This window comes from Lepidothrix coronata, unplaced genomic scaffold, assembly GCF_001604755.1.
Source record: "Lepidothrix coronata isolate B3197 unplaced genomic scaffold, Lepidothrix_coronata-1.0 Scaffold64, whole genome shotgun sequence".
In the NCBI taxonomy this organism is placed as follows: domain Eukaryota; kingdom Metazoa; phylum Chordata; class Aves; order Passeriformes; family Pipridae; genus Lepidothrix; species Lepidothrix coronata.
Genome location: NW_016690244.1, coordinates 2,521,192 through 2,540,468, shown reverse-complemented (window position 1 = coordinate 2,540,468; position 19,277 = coordinate 2,521,192). Strand labels below are relative to the sequence as shown.

Below are 19,277 nucleotides of genomic sequence, written 5' to 3'. Positions count from 1 at the left end.
TAGATGCCAAACTGTGGCTTTTGGCTGACTCTCACTGAGTAAGCATAAGATTAATCCTGGTTTTATTCACATGAAACACAGCTCTGGTAAAGCAAGGCTGCCATTTCAAAAAAAGCCCTGCTACTATACTGAAGCCAGCCAGCACTCCAGGCAGTACAATACTGCACAAGCAACATCACCATTTTCTGAAGGGTTTCTCTTCTCCCTCTTCACCAAACCTGTGTATCCAGAAGTTCCCTTTCCTCTCTTTCTCCCTTGCCACCCCCAACAGTCCCTCACCTATAGCAGTTGAGATACAAAACAGATGGTTTTCTTTTCTTTCTAGGAGGCTGTCAGAGAAATTACACTTGTCTCAGTCACCAAAGCTGTGTCACTCTGAAAGCAAGTGGTTGAGATGAAAATTATATTTCTTGCAACGTGCAGCATCTGGTGCACAGCTGTTGTGCTGAATGAAATACCAAGTTAACAGCAGCGTGTAGCAATCGAAGTTCTCCCCAAAGTAGTATTTCTGAGTTTCTAAATATGCCTCTTAAATTATACTCTGGTGAAAAATCAGTCAAACTTGATCTTTGCCTGTCTCCCTTTCCCTCGTGCCCCATTTCTGCTTCTCCATATTTAGCACAACAAAGTAACAATGAACAGCATGGCCTTTCTCAAAAGCTGATCCCCACCTGCTTATTTACTACAGCAGCTTCACAGTATGGATTGTGCTGCTGGGTATTTTTGTTTAAATGTCTGCTGACTGAAAAGCCCTGGCATTGCTTGGAGACTGTGTTTGACAAAGCTGCTGTAGTGAAAGGACTTGCTCCATCACCTCCTACACTCACTGAACACCTGCATGCTGACAAATGAATCCCAAGAGCTCTCTTTGTAAAAGAAATAAGTCACTGTACCTTTACCTGGCTGAATGGCAATTAGCCTCCCTTCCTTGCATGCTTCCCTCCCTAACTAAAGTTGCTAATGCTGCTGCCTCTGCTTAGACTGCCACTCTTGCCCTCTAAATTGAAGCCAAGCCTGCCCTGCAAAGATGGTGCCTAGATCTTTTGGGCTCCTTTGAAAAGGCTATCTGCAATCAGGTCAGCCTACTCCAGCGTGTATGTGAAGTCATTTTTCTCATAGCCCAATAGTTTAGGAATTAAAGAGGGGTGTGTGTGAGCAGAGGCAGCTCCTTGGGAAGGCTGCAAGGAGAGGAGGGAGTCTCGTAAGTGACAGATGGGAGTGGGAAAGCAGAGGGGGAGCTGCAGTCATGAATCACTGTAAGGGTATTTCACCAGCTGGCTGCAAAGATAGCCAGACTGCACGAACCAGGGGAAAATCTAAGAAGGAAATGAGAGTAATGGTGCAATGCTGTTGCAGCTCAGTAATAGTGACAAGTCAAGGGAGCTACACCCTGGAACTTGTATATAACTGCTCTAGATGGAGATGCTAAGCCCGAGTTCCACCCCCTACAGATCTGCCCAAGTACTCCTCCTGGGGTTTTGCTGGGGACCTCACCTCTGAAAAGATTACTGAAATAGGGAAACAAAATTCAAGAAATTTGATTTTGGAGATGAGAATTACTGAGGGATGAAATGAATAGGGGAAAATCAGGATGTGGGTGGGGGTTAACTATCACCTTGAAAGCAAAGGGGATGCTGGGTTAGAGAAATCTTTACTTTTCCTGAAATAACTTCAGCTCTTCTTCCTAAGGTTAAAGTGGGTCAGTCTTTTCTAGCTAAACATGCTGGTGATTTTCCTTCCTTATGAAACTCCCTTTATATCCTCTTTTAGGCAGTTGCCTTCTGAGAACAGCAGCAATAAGGTTTGTTTTTGCCACCATCTCCATTTCACCATACTCAGCAAATATGAACAGGAAGGGACTCGGGCATCATCAAAGATAAAAGATTCGCAGTGAACAGCTCATATTTATATTAATAAGGTGAGTTTCTAAATGCAAGAAACAGAGAGAGCTCAAGAGACAGAGCAAAGTTCTTTTTTCTCAGGTTTTAAATCTCCTCAGCCACATTTACAAAGTGCTAATGAAAGGCTGAGGCTGTGCCAATGCTCTTAGAAACAGGCACGATCACGACTGTTAAATATGGATAGGTTTGCCTTGGAATATGTCAGACTGAGGTTCAGTTCCCGAAACACCACATGTTTTTTCACTGAAATGTTTGACTAGAAAAGATCTTTTTTTTCTCCATGCTTTTAGGCTAGCACTTTCTGCACACATACTCGCTTTGTAGCTTTCCTGGCAGGGTGCAAACAGGGGCAAATCTGTTGCCCACAATACAGCCCACCCAGCAAGACCAAACGTTGGTCAGGCATAGCGGGAGACTGAGATGGATGCATTCCTTCCTCCTGGCACATGGACATCGTGGTGCAGCCACACAGTCATTGTGCAGAGTGGCTTCAGAGACTTCCCTTGTGGTATCCCACAGATGTTGGTAGAGAAACAAGGAGCAGCTATGCACTTCCCAATATCCATTGGGATATTGGTTTCCCTCCTGTACACTGTGTTCCTCACAACATACTGCTCTAGCATGCAAGATTGTCCGGTCTCTGTGTCTATGGCAGCCCTTCAAGGTGGAACTGAGCGGGGCCTGATGAAAAGGGAGCCTTTGCGGTTTTGGAAGATGGCTAACAAATCTAATAAGAGTTGCATATCTTCTATAATATTCACATTAGTGTTATCTTTCACAGCCCCACTCCTTAGACTGCCTGTGTGAGCCCTGGATTGTGCAGCAATTTTTTAGAATGAATGTTAGACAATTCCAGCAGGCTGAAGAATTTTATATGTAACTTAGTCTTATTTTAGTTCCTGAAGTAAGGTGAAAATCTTCGAACATAGCATATGTAATGCAGATATCTCAACAGCAAGTCTTCTGATTTCTAGCACATACAACACTGGGAATTCTGGGGCAGCTTTAGGCAAAGGAGAAATCGAGATTTTGTTTCAGTGAACAAACTCTGAATATGAACAAGCATAGCAGCTTTTCCTGAAGCTGTTCTGATAGTCAGTTCCAATAATTTTTATTTTGTTACTACACTTAATACAGCAAACATCTCTTGATTTCTCATATGAGTGATCTCTTGTGACATCACAAAGCAGCAGCTGGTGATTTTGGGAAAGCAGGGAAGTTTCTATATCACTATGATGGCTCTTACTGAAATTATCAATTAGTAATTGTGACACTTAACTGGCCCTTACTACATTTGAGAATTAACATTCTATGAAAGTAAACATGAGGCAGTTATCGCTTCTTGGTTTAAACATTTCCTATTGATTTGTTTCAAATCATTTTGGGTGACATCAACTAGACTGAGTCAATCCATGACTACTCAGTATGTCAGAGGAAAACCAGACTTTAATAATCCTTAAAAGCGATTTACCTAATAGCAGATTTATCTTTACAGCAATTGAGGAGTAATTTTCTTGTGTGCTCAGGTGCTTGGCCTTCAAGCCTGCTCATGCACGTGTACATCTCATGCTCCTGAAGGATTGTTTATTTACAGCATCCAGATACACTAGAAAAACTGGTGAGATTTAAAAAGAATCACCCTCTGCCAGACAACCACAAGAGCATGTCTGTCTCAACATTCTTTTAGAGATAAGAAAACAGATGGCACTTACCTCCGACAGCATTACAGCGAGATGTCATTTCCCAGAGGACCAAAGCCATGGAGTACACATCTGTTTGTTTGAAGGACTCCATGTTCTCCAGGTTCATCCTGGACTCCAAAACCTCAGGGGCCATATACCTTGCTGTGCCAACCTACAGAAGAAGAGATCAAGGAGAGCTCATGAGCTGAAATTGTAGTTCATATTTTGGATTCTGCTGTGATTTAACTTCAGCTTTCAGGAAAATGGTGCCATTTGACATGTATCCAAAAATTCAGGCCGTAGTTGGCACAGGCCATATTTTCTGCTGCCAGGGGAATCTGGCATTGTCCTGACTACCAACTTACTTGCACCTCTCTTGGTAAGGAAAAACAGAAAGCAGCCCTTTTTAGTTCCTTAATCAAATAATTTTGACACTGACAAGTTTTCTCGCTCTTTGGCTATTCACAGATAAACTCTGCCCTTAGGGCCTGAAGCAATTGCTGCAGACCAAGTGTCTTTCAGATGAGCAATAAACATTTTGTATTGTTTTGCACTGCGTATTATAGTGTTAGCTGTTTCTTTTCTTGGTAGGCTTAAAAGGAAAGTACATGCAGGCCTGGGAGAAGAAACACACAGATACTGAATGCAGAAGCTGGTTTCGATTTGAATCGAAACCAGACTGAAGAGTTGCCCCTGAAAATGTTATAAACCAAAATATTAGTTCAATATGAGGCAAAAGTCAGTGTAAATGGACAGGCTTTTATGTGACCTATGTATAAAAATATGAATACAAAAATACACATATAAATACATGTATACTTTAATAATTAGGAATGAATTAAGTTAATAAATGGTCTGAATTTATACTATAGAAGTTTTCATTAGAAGAGAGAATCTTTAGAGATATACTTGAAATATGTAGTCTTGTAAGCATTCATAAACATCCCCCTGGCATCCCTGTCAAGTAGATGAGTATTATCCACGCTACCCAGTTGAAAAAACACAACAGGGCAACTATTTTCATTTGACATTCTTACATTTGCTTGCATGTAGAGAATGTACCATAATCTTAAAGAGTTTTTTTTTTTTTTTACTTTTAAAACTATTATCTATTACTACTTATCTGCTTAGACCTTTTGAGGATAGAAGACTGACTTCACATATACTGGGGTAAACCAGGAGTGGGTCTATTCACAAAAAAGCATAATGCCATCAGACATGAAAACTGTGTCAAAACCTCACAACGTGAAGCAGACCCTGAGTGTGTGTGTACGTGCACTGCAGCAGCACCATGAACAGTTACTAACAAGTTCACATGTGCTCACTATAAGTGAGAGGATGGCTGCATCATATACATATGCAGCTCTCTAATCATAACAAAACCTACATTGCACTTCTCTCAGTGTTGCTTTAATGTTTAGAGCCTCTTTGTTTATAAACCTGTTTGCATTAATTTTTAATGATTTTAAATAAAAGCTGCCATAGCATCTTATGTTTTTTTTTTCATCTTTTCAGCCCGGGAACCCTTCCACCCTTTCAAACTTCTAACTTACCTGCCCGCTGTTAGCCAGGTCATCCACAGACAGAGAAGGGTCCAGCCTCAGGGATAACCCAAAGTCACAGAGACAGCAGGTTAAATCATTTTTCACCAGGATGTTGGAACTCTTTAGGTCTCTGTGTACAATAGGGGTTTTGGGACGACCACAGGGTGTGTGATCACTATGCAGATGGGCAATCCCTCGGGCCAAGGACCCACCCAGTTTCCAGAGGTCCTCCCAGCTGATAATGTGCCGTGTGAGATATTCCTGCAAGTTTCCTTTAGCATGGAAGGCAGTGATCAACCAATACTGTTTACCAAGATCTGTCTTCCGCTCCTCTGCTGTCAAGAACTGGAGGATGTTCTCATGCTTGAGGTTTACATCTGAAAAAATGTCTTTCTCAGTTTTCCAGGAGGCATATTCTTCATAGGGGAAAATCTTGACTGCCACAGTTTCATACTGTTCTGATGTGTTTTGCTTCAATTTGGCTTTATACACTTCAGCAAACCTTCCTTTGCCAACAACAATGTCCAACTCAATGGGCAGCAACTCTGTGTTGTGGTTGATGTTGTTGGCACAGGTAGAGCTGATGTCTGAGCGGTCATCATCTAACATAATGGCACAAACATCACTGCAGTCCTTATGTTTCCTGGGCTTAACATTTTTTTCCCATGCCTTGTTGAGTTTCCTCTTCTTATGAGTGCGGTAGGCATAAAAGATAACAATGACAGCAACAGAAATCACCAGTAGTGGGACAAGACTTATGATTGTGACTTTGGAAATTTCGTCTTTCTCCTGTGGCTTTTGAGGGTCGTCTGTAAAGAACACAAGAAATACATTAAATTATATCATAGGTTTATATATAGAGGAGGCTGACAATAATTATAACTTTTATCCAGAATGCAATATATTATCTTCTCCACTAACAGTAAGTAATAAAAATTGTTACTGCCTTCTTGCTTCAAAATGTTATTTTGTATATAGGCCTCTGCTTACCAGGACTTCCCTGTCTGCTTATTTTATAAAAAGCCAGAGCTGAATGAGAAAGAACCTAATGTAATTTAGTAACTTTGCTCTTCTCTCAGGCTTTAATGCATTAGGGATGAAACCTCTTCTTTCCTGAATACAATAGACAAAGTTTCTGGCACTTACTCTGTCAGTGTGTTCCTGAAAGATCTGCTCATTTAACCAGTCATTATTAGAACACACTAATTTTCCAAGATAAATAAATAGAAAATGCAACTTGCGAACTCTCACTTTCCCGGTTATCACTCCAGATCTAGTACATTTTAATATATTTTAGTAGTAAAGTTATCTTCAGAAAGCCTGTTCACACAAAACTTGCCAATATATATGGCAATATTCAGGCACAGTATATATGCCTGCATACTTATCTGAAAAGAAAAAGCTCATTCTCATACTTTGATGTATGTGAAAGACTGTTGCTAGAACAAATTCAAACACCTGCATGTAAACAGGTATGTCCAGAACTGTCACCCCACCCCACGTACTTTTGCATGGATTTATGTATCTGAACACTTCCTCTGTTTGTCACTTGCTGACTGTACACTGGTTGTCCCGCTGTAAAGCAGTAGATGGTTCACTCCAAACTCCATGCCTGGTGCAGTGCACACACTAACACATTCTGGGGTGTAACATATAGGAAAGAGAAGAACAACAGGGACCTATTCTAGAATAGGGAGATATTCCAGGAAAAGCATGAATCATTATCCTAGAGATGGGAACTGCCCTGTCACCTCTAAAAATTACCTTCTAGTTCAGTATTTCTTAGGGAAGATAAACAGTTTAAAAGGGAACAGTTTTATTCCAAAAATAGATTAAAAGTGGGTCAGAGTTTATTTGAACCTGATTTGATCGAACACATGGAAATGTCTCAGTCTATTTCTTCCTTTTGAGTTGGATAAAATGTACTATATTGTCTTTGCATGAGGGAGGGGATTGACTGGAAGAAGTCCTGGGAGTTAAACCTGAATGGACTAAAACAACTGAAGCTGCAACTGCAGTAGAGCAAGCGGCTTTTGTTGGCAGCACGGCACTCTAGTGGATGCATACAGCCATGTCACTGACTCAGGTTCTGTGCATCAGGCCAAATAAGTCAATATGAAAAGGAAACGTTCAATAAGCTCTGAAGGGAAGCTGTCACTAACTACATTAGCCACAGGCCTCTATTTCCCCTACTCAGTGCCTCTCAAAATGAAGGTGAGCAATGCTAAAAGGGACGGGAGAAAAGAGTTTACAATTAGAACAAGGGGTACCTCTGACCCTCCAATTTCACTTGTAATCACTATTCTGTTTAAACCCAGTTGGCAAGCAGCAGGAAACATGAGCTATTCAAAGGCAGGTGACAGGACATCTGAAGAGTGTATTCTTTTTTTATTTGGAAAAAAGCTGAATCCTGAACCAGGATGTGCTTCCTCTGTTTAAAAGGTTCTCCAACCAGATGTAGATCGAATAATTAAATCCTAACCTCTCTCATAGGATTTCAGGGAAGAGGAAGTGCCTTTCTAGCACTGGCATTCCCAGTCTAGCACAGGTCAATGGCATGCACTAGCAGCATCTACAAACAAAGAATATATTTCCTCCATTTAAGCAAAAGATTATTTTAAGTCAATCTCTCCTTCCAGATCTATACAAACCACAAATCCTTGTTCTCCAGTGATTTCTCTTGGCAACAAGATGTTAGTAAATTTAAAAATTCTTAAATCTAAAATAAAAAAAAACCCAAACCTAAAAGTTCATCACAAGTTACAGGCACCATTTCTGCTTTTCAACTTGTTATAGAGGGGGAAAAAACCTCAGGTTTTTTATGGCCCTTACAGGAGGAACATATTTAGAAAGTCCAGTGTCACTGTCAGTAAACAGAAGATTAGCACTGCTTATTCCCATGTGCATTCTTTGTTTTCAGAAAATCTGCTTTATAAAGAACTTGGAAAACACCTCAGTGGAGTAGAACAGACTGCTTTGTGGGACAGTGGTTTTGGAGTTTTGGCTGCAAGCAGGCCACAACTATATGACACAACTGATCTGTAACAATGAGAGAAAATTATTTTTTTGAACATTCAGGGTTCTATTTTGTTGGGTTTGTTTTGGTTTTGTTTTTTATTGGCCACAGAAAAACATTCTTTGGGCTCTGCCCTTGGAACAGAGTAATATGTCATCTGTATCATGTGGTATACTCTTTTACAGAGATGAACATGTCTTTTTAGAGCCTTTTAAGCCCTTTTTCTTAGCCACAGGGCTGCAATATGTAGACCAGATATTTGAAATACAAATGTCTTTCTAAATGAGTGACAAACCCCCCAAGATGCATATTAGTTCTCTCAGATTTCTCCCCATGAGTCCAAGCAGTTGGAGGTAGCTGGAAGCATTTTCAGATTTGAGAAGTAACTCACCCAAAGCCCTCACTCCTTGATTGTTATGGCTACCTGCATGAGGATTTCCGATTGTTCCTATAAGGCCCTAGAGCAGGCTGTGTTATTTTGGCCTACATCTGAGAACTCTCCAGGAGACTTCACAGCCTCTTCAGCTCTTTCTCTTTTTGCACAAGAGAAAGCTCTGCTTGTGGTGCAGGGGGATTTCTGGGTGGAAGGGAAAAAATGTTGATGTTGCAAATGTTACTTGAAAAAGAATGAGAAAAAAATTTAATCAAAGCAGAAGCTGAGCAGTTTGGCCACTTCCCCTGAGCACTGTATCATGCTGCACCCCTGCTGCAAAGTGACACATCCGCTTTGGCACGGTCCCTTGGAGGAAGCAGGGGGTGAAAAGCATACAGCTACACATCCCCACCTAAAGCAGCAGGGATGAAGGCTCTGCTAATTTTCTGTATTTAATACACCAGGCAAGTCCCAGTCAAGGTTTGGGAAGTGCAAGAATGAGCACCCATCAGGGTGTCAGGACTGACAAGGCTGAAGTCTGAGCTTAGGAAGGGACTGAGCTTCCTGACAGCAGAATTAAAGGAGGTAGCAGGAGCAAAGAGCTGGTGGCACTGAGGTGTGGCCTCAGCAAGACACTTCTGGAACTGCCTTTGATTTTGACTGATGATACGAGAAGAATCAAATCAGCCATTCCAGCACAAGCTAAGGATGGGATACTTCTCTGTTGAATCTGTGTACAAAATCAGGACAGGATCAAAATTCAGAGCATAGCTGTATGTTTTCATAGTGGCTAGCCAACATTTTCTGGCTTGACTACAGGAATCTAAGAATAAATACATTCATTTGCTTATAAATAAATACACATGACTCAAACCCCATAATTTAAAAAATGGGTGTGCAGCTTCCTCTTTCTGAGCATGGAGTGAGCAAAACCCAGCTGCACAGGCAGGCAAGGAAATGGTTAAATGAAGCAGCCTTTCATGTTTTGCAAACATGCTCCTAAATAACTTTCCCCACCCAGAACTATTATTTAGTCAGATCAGTTCTTTCTTAAGCTTCAAAAGAGCCTATTAATATAGCATAACAATAGAGAAGTTGAGCTAAAAGAGAGCTTCCTGTATGCAGTTTAAACTAAGCAGGAGCCATCTGCACAACCCTTAATGTTACCTAAGCCTCGAGGGAACAGAACTCAAGTGCCAAGGAAAATGAAAACACTGTACAGCCCCTATTCAGTCATGAAGCTTCAAAGCACAAGAGCCTGTAAATTCTTTAGGTTGGATTAGGTGCCTTTGATTGAGCTTTAGTGTCACTGAACTTTGGAAACAAGAAATAAAACAATGGCAATGAAATGAGGACACACACTTGAATGCGCAGGGCAGCAGAATGCCCTGCCAGTACTGACAGAACTACTTCCTTGCTGTCTGCTGCTTTTGTGAGTTCTAAAGTTGCTTTCTATTGAACTGCTAGTGAAAGCCACAGAGTAGGGCAAGAATAAATTTCATATTAGCAGAATTCAGGTTATACATATCCATAGTGACGTATTGCGAGCTTGTCCAGTGTCTTAAAAATCCCCAGAAGCGCAAAGTCACAAAACTTGGTTCCAGACTCAGGACTGTGATCTAGTTATTTCGCAAACTCCCAAGACACAAAGCAGCCCTTTGAGCTGGAGGACAACTCCATTTTTATAGCAATTCTGAGGTTTCAAAGTTTGGTTTGAATTCCACACTGGAATAAAAACTAACACTTTCTGAATGTTTTTGCTTAAACAGAATTTCTGTTCAAATGTTGCAATTTGGCAAGAGGTGTATGTGAGTGCTGAATCCCCTCCAGTGAGAGAACTGCTATGGACTACGGGAGCTTCAAGTTCAAGACCTGCTCTTTTTGGTTCAGGAGAGAGCTTTGCATCCCTGAGTACTCTGAATTAGAAAAAATGTGAGTTTGAACCTTAGGTGTGTACTGATTTCTGAGCAAGGCACAAAGCAATAAAATATGGAAAAGCCTGCCCATCCCTTTAGTGCTTCTGGATGAAAGCTAGTTCCACAAAATGCCTCATTTTCAGTGAAATGAAATTTCCTCTGAGCAGCTGTTTGGGGTAACTTAATTTATCTCTATTGAAGAATCCTTAAGTGAAAATGAAATTCTGTCGCTGTATCTCCTGTACCTTCCTGATTTTGGTCTTTTTAGAATTAAAATTGCTTGTAAATCTTCAGTAAAGCATTTTTTTGATGGAAAACATTGATTTTTAAAAGAGAAACTCTGCTTCTGACATTCCTATACTTTTCCCTGAAACCCTTATCTTGATGAAGAAAGTGGTCTGAAAGTTGATCTAACTTTTAAAAACTTCTGCTAGTTTTACAGGCATCGTTTTGGAGGTTTTGTGAATGGGGATGGGGAGTTTTATAGGGGGTTGGGAGGGTGTTTCCTTAGGAAAACTGTTGATCGTGACTTAAAATACTTGACAATAATCAAATGCCGCACCTCAAACTAAACTGTAATTCTTTATCTTGATAGTTTCTTGGAAATATTTTAATTTTCCATACTTGCTGGAGATGAAGATATTGTTTTTTAATTTAATAGGAAATCAGTTCCACCCCTCACTCAGCTCTATGCTGAACCAACTGATGGCAGAAGACAGAGATTACTAAATTTGAAAATCAGAGTGGGTTCTGTCTTGCTATCCAATGGAATATAAACCCTGACATTTCTTGTAGTATTTCTTGAAAGTTAAATTCCTTCAGCAAATTCCTGAATTTTAAAAGAGCTTTTTTTGGATTAAGTAAACCAAGTCTGTCAAGGCCAGTAACTTGTGCTTGAGCTGCATGTCTTCATCTTTTAGTCTAAAAGGAATATTACCAGGTTATCCAAAACAGTATCTTGTCTCCTGGAGAGGCACTACCTCCGGTAGTTGATAGGTCAGCCTGGCCTACTACAGAATCATAGAATTGTTTAGGTTGGAAAAGACTTCTAAGATCATCGAGTCCAAGTGTTAAACCAGCACTGCCAAGTCCATCACTAAACCACGTCCCTAACTGCCACATCTGCACATCTTTTAAATATCTCCAGATATGGTCACTCAACCACTTCCACAGGCAACCTGTTCAAATGCTTAACAACCCTTTTGGTGAAGAATTTTTCCCAACTATCCAATCTAAACCTCAACTGCTGCAACTTGAGGCCATTTCCTCTTGTTCTATTCCTTCTTAACTGGGAGAAGAGGCTGACCCCCACCTCACTACAACCTCCTTTCAGATAGTTGTAGAGAGCGATAAGGTCACCCCTGAGCCTCGTTTTCCCCAGGATAAACTACCCTGGTTTCCTCAGCTGCTCCTCATCAGACTTGTGCTCCACACCCTTCACCAGTTCCTTGCCCTTCTCTGGACACACTGTATCACCTCAATGTCTTTCTTGTCATGAAATAACAGAAAACAGGACTCGAAGTGCGGCCTCACCAGTGCTGAGCACAGAGGGACGATCCCCAGGCAGCTCTCCAGCCAGTCATCCCCAAGCTTGTAGTACTGCATGGGGCTGCTGTGATCCAAGTGCAGGACCTGGCACTTCACCTTGTTGAACATCATACAATTGGCCTCAGCCTGTTCAGATCCCCCTGTTGAGCCTTCCTACGCTCCAGCAGTTCAACACTCCCACCCAACTTGGTGTCATCTGCAGACTGGCTGAGGGTGCACTCAATCCCCTTGTCCAGGTCATTGATAGAGATATTAAACAGGCCTGTCCCCAATACTGAGCCCTGGGGAACACAGCCTGTGACCGGCCACCAGCTGGATGTAATTCCATTCACCCACACGCTTTGGGCTAGACCATCCAGACAGTTTTCTACTCAGCAAAGGGTCCACTTGTCCAAATCATGAGCAGCTAGTTTCTCCAGCAGAAATGATGTCAAAAATTTTCTAGAGTCTAGGTAGACAATACGTATAGCCTTTCCCCCAAAGATAGTAGAAGTAGCAAGGTAAAGCAATCTCTAGAGCCTGTTTCTAAAGCTATCTTTCTAAAATACTGTCATCCACATGGTTCAGAATTTTTGCCCTAAGGATGTTTACTCAAAGGTATGGGAACTCATTCACTTGATCTTTTGGGTATTTGGCCACCTGAATGTTGCTCTGCAGTCAACAAATGGCTAGCAAACCAGATCCAGCTCTCAGAGCACTTAATGCATATCTTTGCCCAGTGCCACCACTAACATCTTTTCCTGACAAGTAGTAAGGCAAAAGCATGAGCAGTTTTGGAGACCTGTAGCGCACTCACTGCTGCTCTCCCCTGCAGGCCAGCAGTTTCGCCCTCGGCATGTGACTACCCAGGGTATCAGGACCCAAGACTTCTCTGTAATACCTAGGGAAAATCCCCAGTTACATGACCCAGTCATATGTGTTACATGTTGGAAGAGTCATGCATATACATCTGTCACCTGATGGGAATGGCTGCATCTTAGTCACAGGGGTGGGAGGCAGGCAACTTGATTGCCTCTGGGTGTCTTACTTCAGCGAAAAGGCTGGGCAGCAATGATGTAATGGATATTTCATCTATTGTAAGCAGAATTTCGTTTTTCAACTGATTGCCAAGCATGCTATTCAGCACCCAGGAGGTTTAAGAAACTCTTAAGCTCTAAGACAGAACAAATAGTTTGTTGCTGTTTTTATTCCCTCACTGCTGGCTAGAAAGTGTAATTCCTTGATTTGCTGGCACAGCACTCCTTTGCTTAAAATCTCCCACCCCCAGATGCATTCCCTTCTTATCTCTCCGATTCTAACAGATCATTTCACTGTGTCTACATGGCATCTCTCACACATTTTGACTTTTGTAGCTCAGCTTTCCTACTCAGTGATATGAGAGCCGACATATTCTAAATTTACATGATGTGACTGTTTTTCTGTGATACATGGCTAAGTTATACAGCTTGGGTGTCTGCTGCTGTTTGCTGGTGGTTTTCTGGAACAAATCAATCTCTCCAGTTTCAATATGTTCCAACAGATGCCACACATTAACCACTATTTTTATTCTCAGCCTGAGTTTCACCCCTCCAACCTTTCCCAAAATATTATGTTGCCAGTGTTAGTTACAGTTTGTTTCTGTCTGTAATTATTAAAGTCTCTTCCATGACAACCTGATAAAAGGTTGGCCACATTCCCACACTTATTAAGCTCTCAAGTGATGCAAATTGTAACAAATATGCCAACCAGACTGGAAGAGTGCTGCCTAGTTTGTTTTTATACAAATTTGTAACCAAGCTGGAATGGTTATTTTCCTAGGAAGCAAACAATATAAATAATACAGAGCAAACCAAAATTTTGGCTTCTTTAGCCTCTTTCCATTCTATTTCCTTTCTATCCCACTAAGTGATTCAGACATTCAGCATTAGACAGCCTCTCCTTTGGTTACACACAGCTGCAGGCACTGGGTGGGACTCTTGTGCCTGCAAATACCTAAGAGGAAACATGGAGAACAAAGCCAATATACAAGCGGTGAGAGGCTGTGTGACACGTTATGTAATGCTACTGACCTCTTTTATGGGGCAGCTGGAAGACAGTTACCTTCTGAACATGTTAGTTGGATAACAGAAAAAGAGATTAATGAAAGCCTTTGTTAAAATCCACTTGGAAGCAGTCCAGCTGTAATCATCTCCCTTCTGTTGTTCCTTGAGCACCGGACAACTCATCACATAAGTATTTATGGTCTCATGACTGTGCACAGATCTTAAGTCTGCTCTTAAGTTTGAGATCCTTCTATGTAGTCAAGTAAAATCACTAACACTTTGACTCTAGTAAGGAGAGGAAGAGGAGAGAAAGAAAGGAAAAGACGGGCAACATGTTAGAGACAAGTGAGAGATATCAAGTTAAGGAAACTCTAAAACATCATCCATATCTCCTGTGATCTGGGCATAGGACAAGGCATTGCACAGGCATGCTTGCAGTGCTTCAGGCAGCAGAACAATATTAGCTCTCCCAGGTAACAACCATACACAGTGAGCAACCACAGCACTTGACACACTGCAAATCCATAGACTGTAATTTGTTCAGGCAAATGACTCACCCACAATTGATTAATCAAATACTTACATCTCTTACACTCTCAATTAGACAGTTTTGTGAAACCATGATCAATGTGAAGATTGTTAGCAGCACAACACTCTCCCTTCCTTGGCACACTTCCCCAGTTAGCTTCATTATTCTCATAAACTCTTGTTGACCTGCTGTTCATGTCTATCACTGAAGTTTTGATACTCCAAGGCAACTATTTGGATGATTCAGAATTTGTACACATTGTTGCTGCTACAGATTTCTCCCGTATTTGGGTGAGGTGGGAATGCCCAAAATAATGACCTCATCTTGCAGGACATGAGCAATAAACATAGTCTACCTGAACAATCCCACAGACACCTTGGTTTCAAGCTGCATGAAGATCAGCATACCATGGCAAGACAGGTGATGATAGAATATTACCGCCATGTAAGTTATTAGAATGAAACAACTGTAAACCAAATAGAGCTGTGTTAAAATCCTGTTTCCAGATTTTGAGTACTCTGCATTGTTTCTTGGATTTGTATTTGATGCCCAGGATAACAACTGCATATATACTGACAACAGTACTTAAAGGATTTGTTTTCCTGTTTGCAATGTCCAGTGCTGGGTCACCCTTTTGCACATCACTGAATGAAAGTGCCTGAATGAGCTGCATAAAAGGAAGAAGTTGCATGGCATAGCAGGCAGGTCACGCACTTTGTAGCCAAGGAAATGAGATTCCTGCATATTACTAAGATTGCCTAGTCATCTCTGCCTGTGGAAAATGGGTGAGATGTGGGACTGGAAAGGGCCCTGTCCTGCTTGGTCCTTTTGGGTAAACAAGCCTTGACCTCAGTCAAGAAACTCAGGATTGTTAATAAAAAACAACTTTGTTAGACAGTTGTCATGCTTGCACTGGCTGATGAATAGAGGCTGGAAGATGGTGTGGCAAAGGGAAGGCTGAGGAACAGAGCTTCCCAAACATCAAGGGAGGACTGAGACTGTGCAAACAACTACAGATAGACCTGGTTCATCACAGTAGGTCAAAGCATAAGAAAGTAAAGCAAGATGTAGAAGATCCACTAGACACAACCAGACATCAGGGAGGAAAAAACCCTGGTAGTCTAGCGCTCATTTTTTCCATGACAGTAGGGCCAGGCCTCTGTCTGGTGCCTAGTCAACCTCTAGCCACCCAGGGCCTTTTCACCCTGATTTTAGTTAATCTTTTCCAGTGGTTTTGCTCCCTGGCTTTGCCTTCGGGTAACACTGACATTAGACTTTTGAATAAATAATAATTACAACACACTGGCATTGAGTTTTGCTGTGAGAAGCATTTTTCCACCACAGGGCTGTAAGTCGCTTGCCAGTGATTCACAATTTTGTTTGGCAAAAAGGGGATGTATTAACAAACAAATACACAGTAGTCAGATTTACAATGGTTACCTGTCTCCTTTATATTATTTCTCCAAGAACTATAGAACATTGTTTGGAGTGATTCTGCACACAGTATTTTCGACGAGGTGCCTGTGGCCTGAAACACCAGGGATCTGAATCAGGGTCAGCCCCCTGATACAGCAGAACTACAGGCATGTTTAGGTGCATATCTGACTGTGTCTTTCTTATTTTGCAGAATGGCCATTTAAATGGAAGTCCATACAAGAAATAGGCATTTAAATTGGATGTAACTATTTCAAACATTTCTAAAGCCACGCTTGGGTGAGTCACAACACCTCCCAGTACCCAAAACCTTTAGGTGTTTGTGTCTAAAAATGGAGTCATGAGATTTGCCCTTCACATTCAAGATTGATATGAGCCAACAGTGCTATAAACCAATTCTTCCATAAGCAATAACAGCCCAGCTGTGAATCACTAAAACAGTGACTAACATCAGGTGGAAATTAGAACTTGTTGCCTTACCCATAATTTTCTTTCTTACCTCAGAAAAACCAGAAACAAATTAAATCTGGTCTGTCTCAAGTGTGTATGCAGGAAGAAGAGGTAGAACACTAATCATTCATAGCAACAGCTTGAAAGGAAAGGCTGTGATTAACAGGTGAAAAATTACAATCTTTTTTATCATCTCAATTTCTGATAATAAATGAATAAAATCACTGTTTGATCAGGCTTTTTTAGAGTAGCTTTTGTCTGCTCTCTAAAACTACAGAATATGCAAAACCACTGCAAAAAATTCTTGCTCTGGTGGACAAGAAATGTAGAGTAAAAAAAAAAGGCAAGAACAATGTATGGAATAGATTTGGATGACAGTCATTCCAAAGGCAAAATTATTACAGGCTATTATCTAGTTGTCTGGAGGAGCCATGGACCAGCTGGCTGTGATGTTCTGCTCAAAGTTAAACACAGACAGGAAACCGCATGTCTGATACTGTAAAAATCGTTTGTCTTCCTGCCATGGCTAACCAGGCAAGCAACCCAATGGGGCTGTTTTCATTTAAAAGAAACACTAATCCACAACAATAAAAAAAGGAATGACAAAGCCTCAATTCTCCCCCCTTCCGACTGGAGTTAATGCCTGTGTTTGTGAATGAACTGGAAATGTTACAAAGTGAAGTTTTACATTATTTTAATTTTTGTCTGTAGTTATTCACTTAATACATATGAATGTAGCACATGGTTTTCATGAGTCACCTATGGTGCTTACAGCACATGACCTAGAAGGAAAAGCTCCACTTAGAGGAGTGAAAGGAATTAGGGCAAAAAGACTGGGTTTAAATTTATACTACTCCTTTTAGGCTACTCTGGAGATATGAGCGAGGCTGCAGAGTTGCTGGGAATTAAGGCACTTGGTGTTGAATTTCTAGAACAGTTTTCATAAACATACACACTGAAGACACACATTTATCACGGTGATTGCCTTCAGCTATACAGCTCCAGGAGAAACAGCTATAAGATGACTAATTCATAACAAATTAGCCAAAATCCACAAGGGTGTGGTTCATGCTGTACAAAAACACTAGACAGCTAACACAGAGTAAGATCTATTCACTGGGAATACATTCTCTTAAAAAAAAATCTAGGCAATCTGTTAGAATTAGGTCCTGGATGTACCCCCTGTGCTCACATCAATACCAGTATATACTCCAAACTCTTTAAAGCTCACCCACGTAAGGGTTGGTCACACAACCACAGATCGGCAATCAGGTTGTCTGGTTTCAAATCAGGCTTGGGGAGGGAATAAGGAAGAGCATGGGACCAGATATGGATAGACTGGGCCAAGACTTGCTAGCTTTCTCTTGGCTAATTTGTTGTGGTTTTGTGACCTAAACTAGTTCGCCTTCTTGGAGGACTGGGAAGTGAGAGCTGGAAGTCACTCACACAGTTGTCCACCTCAGTGCAGTCACGGACCATGTTTTCCAGGAGTAGAAACAGTGTCCCAACCCTTTGTTATCTCAGGTAACGAGGATCTAATTATATCCTGTTCTGAGGAACCTACAGGCAATGAAGATAGGTTCTGTGTGCTGCAATCCTTTAGAAGTGTGTGCACACAAATTTCTCCTCAGAAGGCCTCAAAATTGCCTGCAAGAGACCTGACTTTGTCTCAGTAAAAGCATCACTATGGGATCCAGCAGGCAGGAGAAAATAAAGCAAGGAGTGTGTGTGCGGACCCATGCACATTCTTGTGTGCAGCATGAGGTCCACCAGCCCTATACACACCTGCACTGCCTTTACTATGTTTGCAGTGGGCTGAAGCAGAATGGGGACAGGTCGTGATTTGGTCTATAGTCAGATTTCCCTGGTTTAACTGAACCCACATACACTTCCTTTTGCCATAGTAAGAGCGAGGTAACACATCCCCCTGAGAAGGAACCTTCTAGCTACTTCATGCCCACCACAGAACAAGGGCAGGTGGTCAGTTACAACAGAGAATCTGACTTAAACTTCACATTCTATCAAGTTATCAGTAGCATTTATATAGCAGATGACACACTATGGCAATACAGCCTTTTAGAAGAGGCAAGACCTTAAATACAGAATTTGCCTCTAGTTTAGGTATTATAATGTAATTAGCATATGTTGCATTTTGGTCTGTTAACAGAACAAATGTAAACGTCTTGCTTTCCTCTTTAATCAGCTTTAAGTGCAATGTCTCGGGCTGACTATCAGACTTATTTCAAAAGGAGGACAGCCTGGCAGAAAGAAATATCCTCTGAACGCACAAAAAGAAGGTTGAGATTTTGCAAGATTCAAAAGAGACCAAAAGAGCTCCTGCCACTAGAAGTTTTCCTCCACAAAATGCAAGTCCAAAGTACATTGGTATTACACAGTTGCAAGGAATGTAGGAATGCAAGGTAAATTATTAAACCTACCTGATGTAAAAATGAGCATATCATTGCATTCTTCACTTGTACAGGAACACATGAACATCAATCCCCCATCTTCCTTCTTTTCCCTCATCAAACACTTCTTTGAGTTGTAGTCATCCAAAACATGACCATAAAGTGGTTTTTGGGGATCATGGCAAATTGTTTCTAAGGTCACATTTTCATCATTCTGTCTCCTGAAAATGAAAAGGAGAAAACTGAAATCAAAGAAGGAATATTTTACAAAGGGAGCAGACAGGACTGCACCTGCCCAAAATTTGCCTCTTTTGAAAACATAAATAGCATTTAAAGAGTATCATGTATTCTTTTCTGTCTTTCCTGAATGGGGCAGATTTGGCTGTGTCTGGACTCCTCACATTTGTACAATGGCACAGCTATTCCTGTATCATATTACCACAAAGCTCAGAAGA

The 19,277-nt window shown here is 41.2% G+C and overlaps 1 protein-coding gene across 1 annotated transcript in view; it reads right to left on the bottom strand.

The window, feature by feature from the left end:
- Nucleotides 1-19,277, bottom strand: part of TGFBR2 (transforming growth factor beta receptor 2) — a 58,568-nt gene that overhangs the window by 9,900 nt on the left and 29,391 nt on the right. Inside the window, exons 3-5 of the mRNA XM_017818047.1 lie at nucleotides 18,853-19,043; nucleotides 5,137-5,936; nucleotides 3,614-3,755 (exon numbers count right to left, since the gene is read on the bottom strand). Of these exons, the coding sequence (XP_017673536.1) occupies nucleotides 3,614-3,755; nucleotides 5,137-5,936; nucleotides 18,853-19,043 (1,133 nt within the window). The remainder of the gene's footprint in view (nucleotides 1-3,613; nucleotides 3,756-5,136; nucleotides 5,937-18,852; nucleotides 19,044-19,277) is intronic.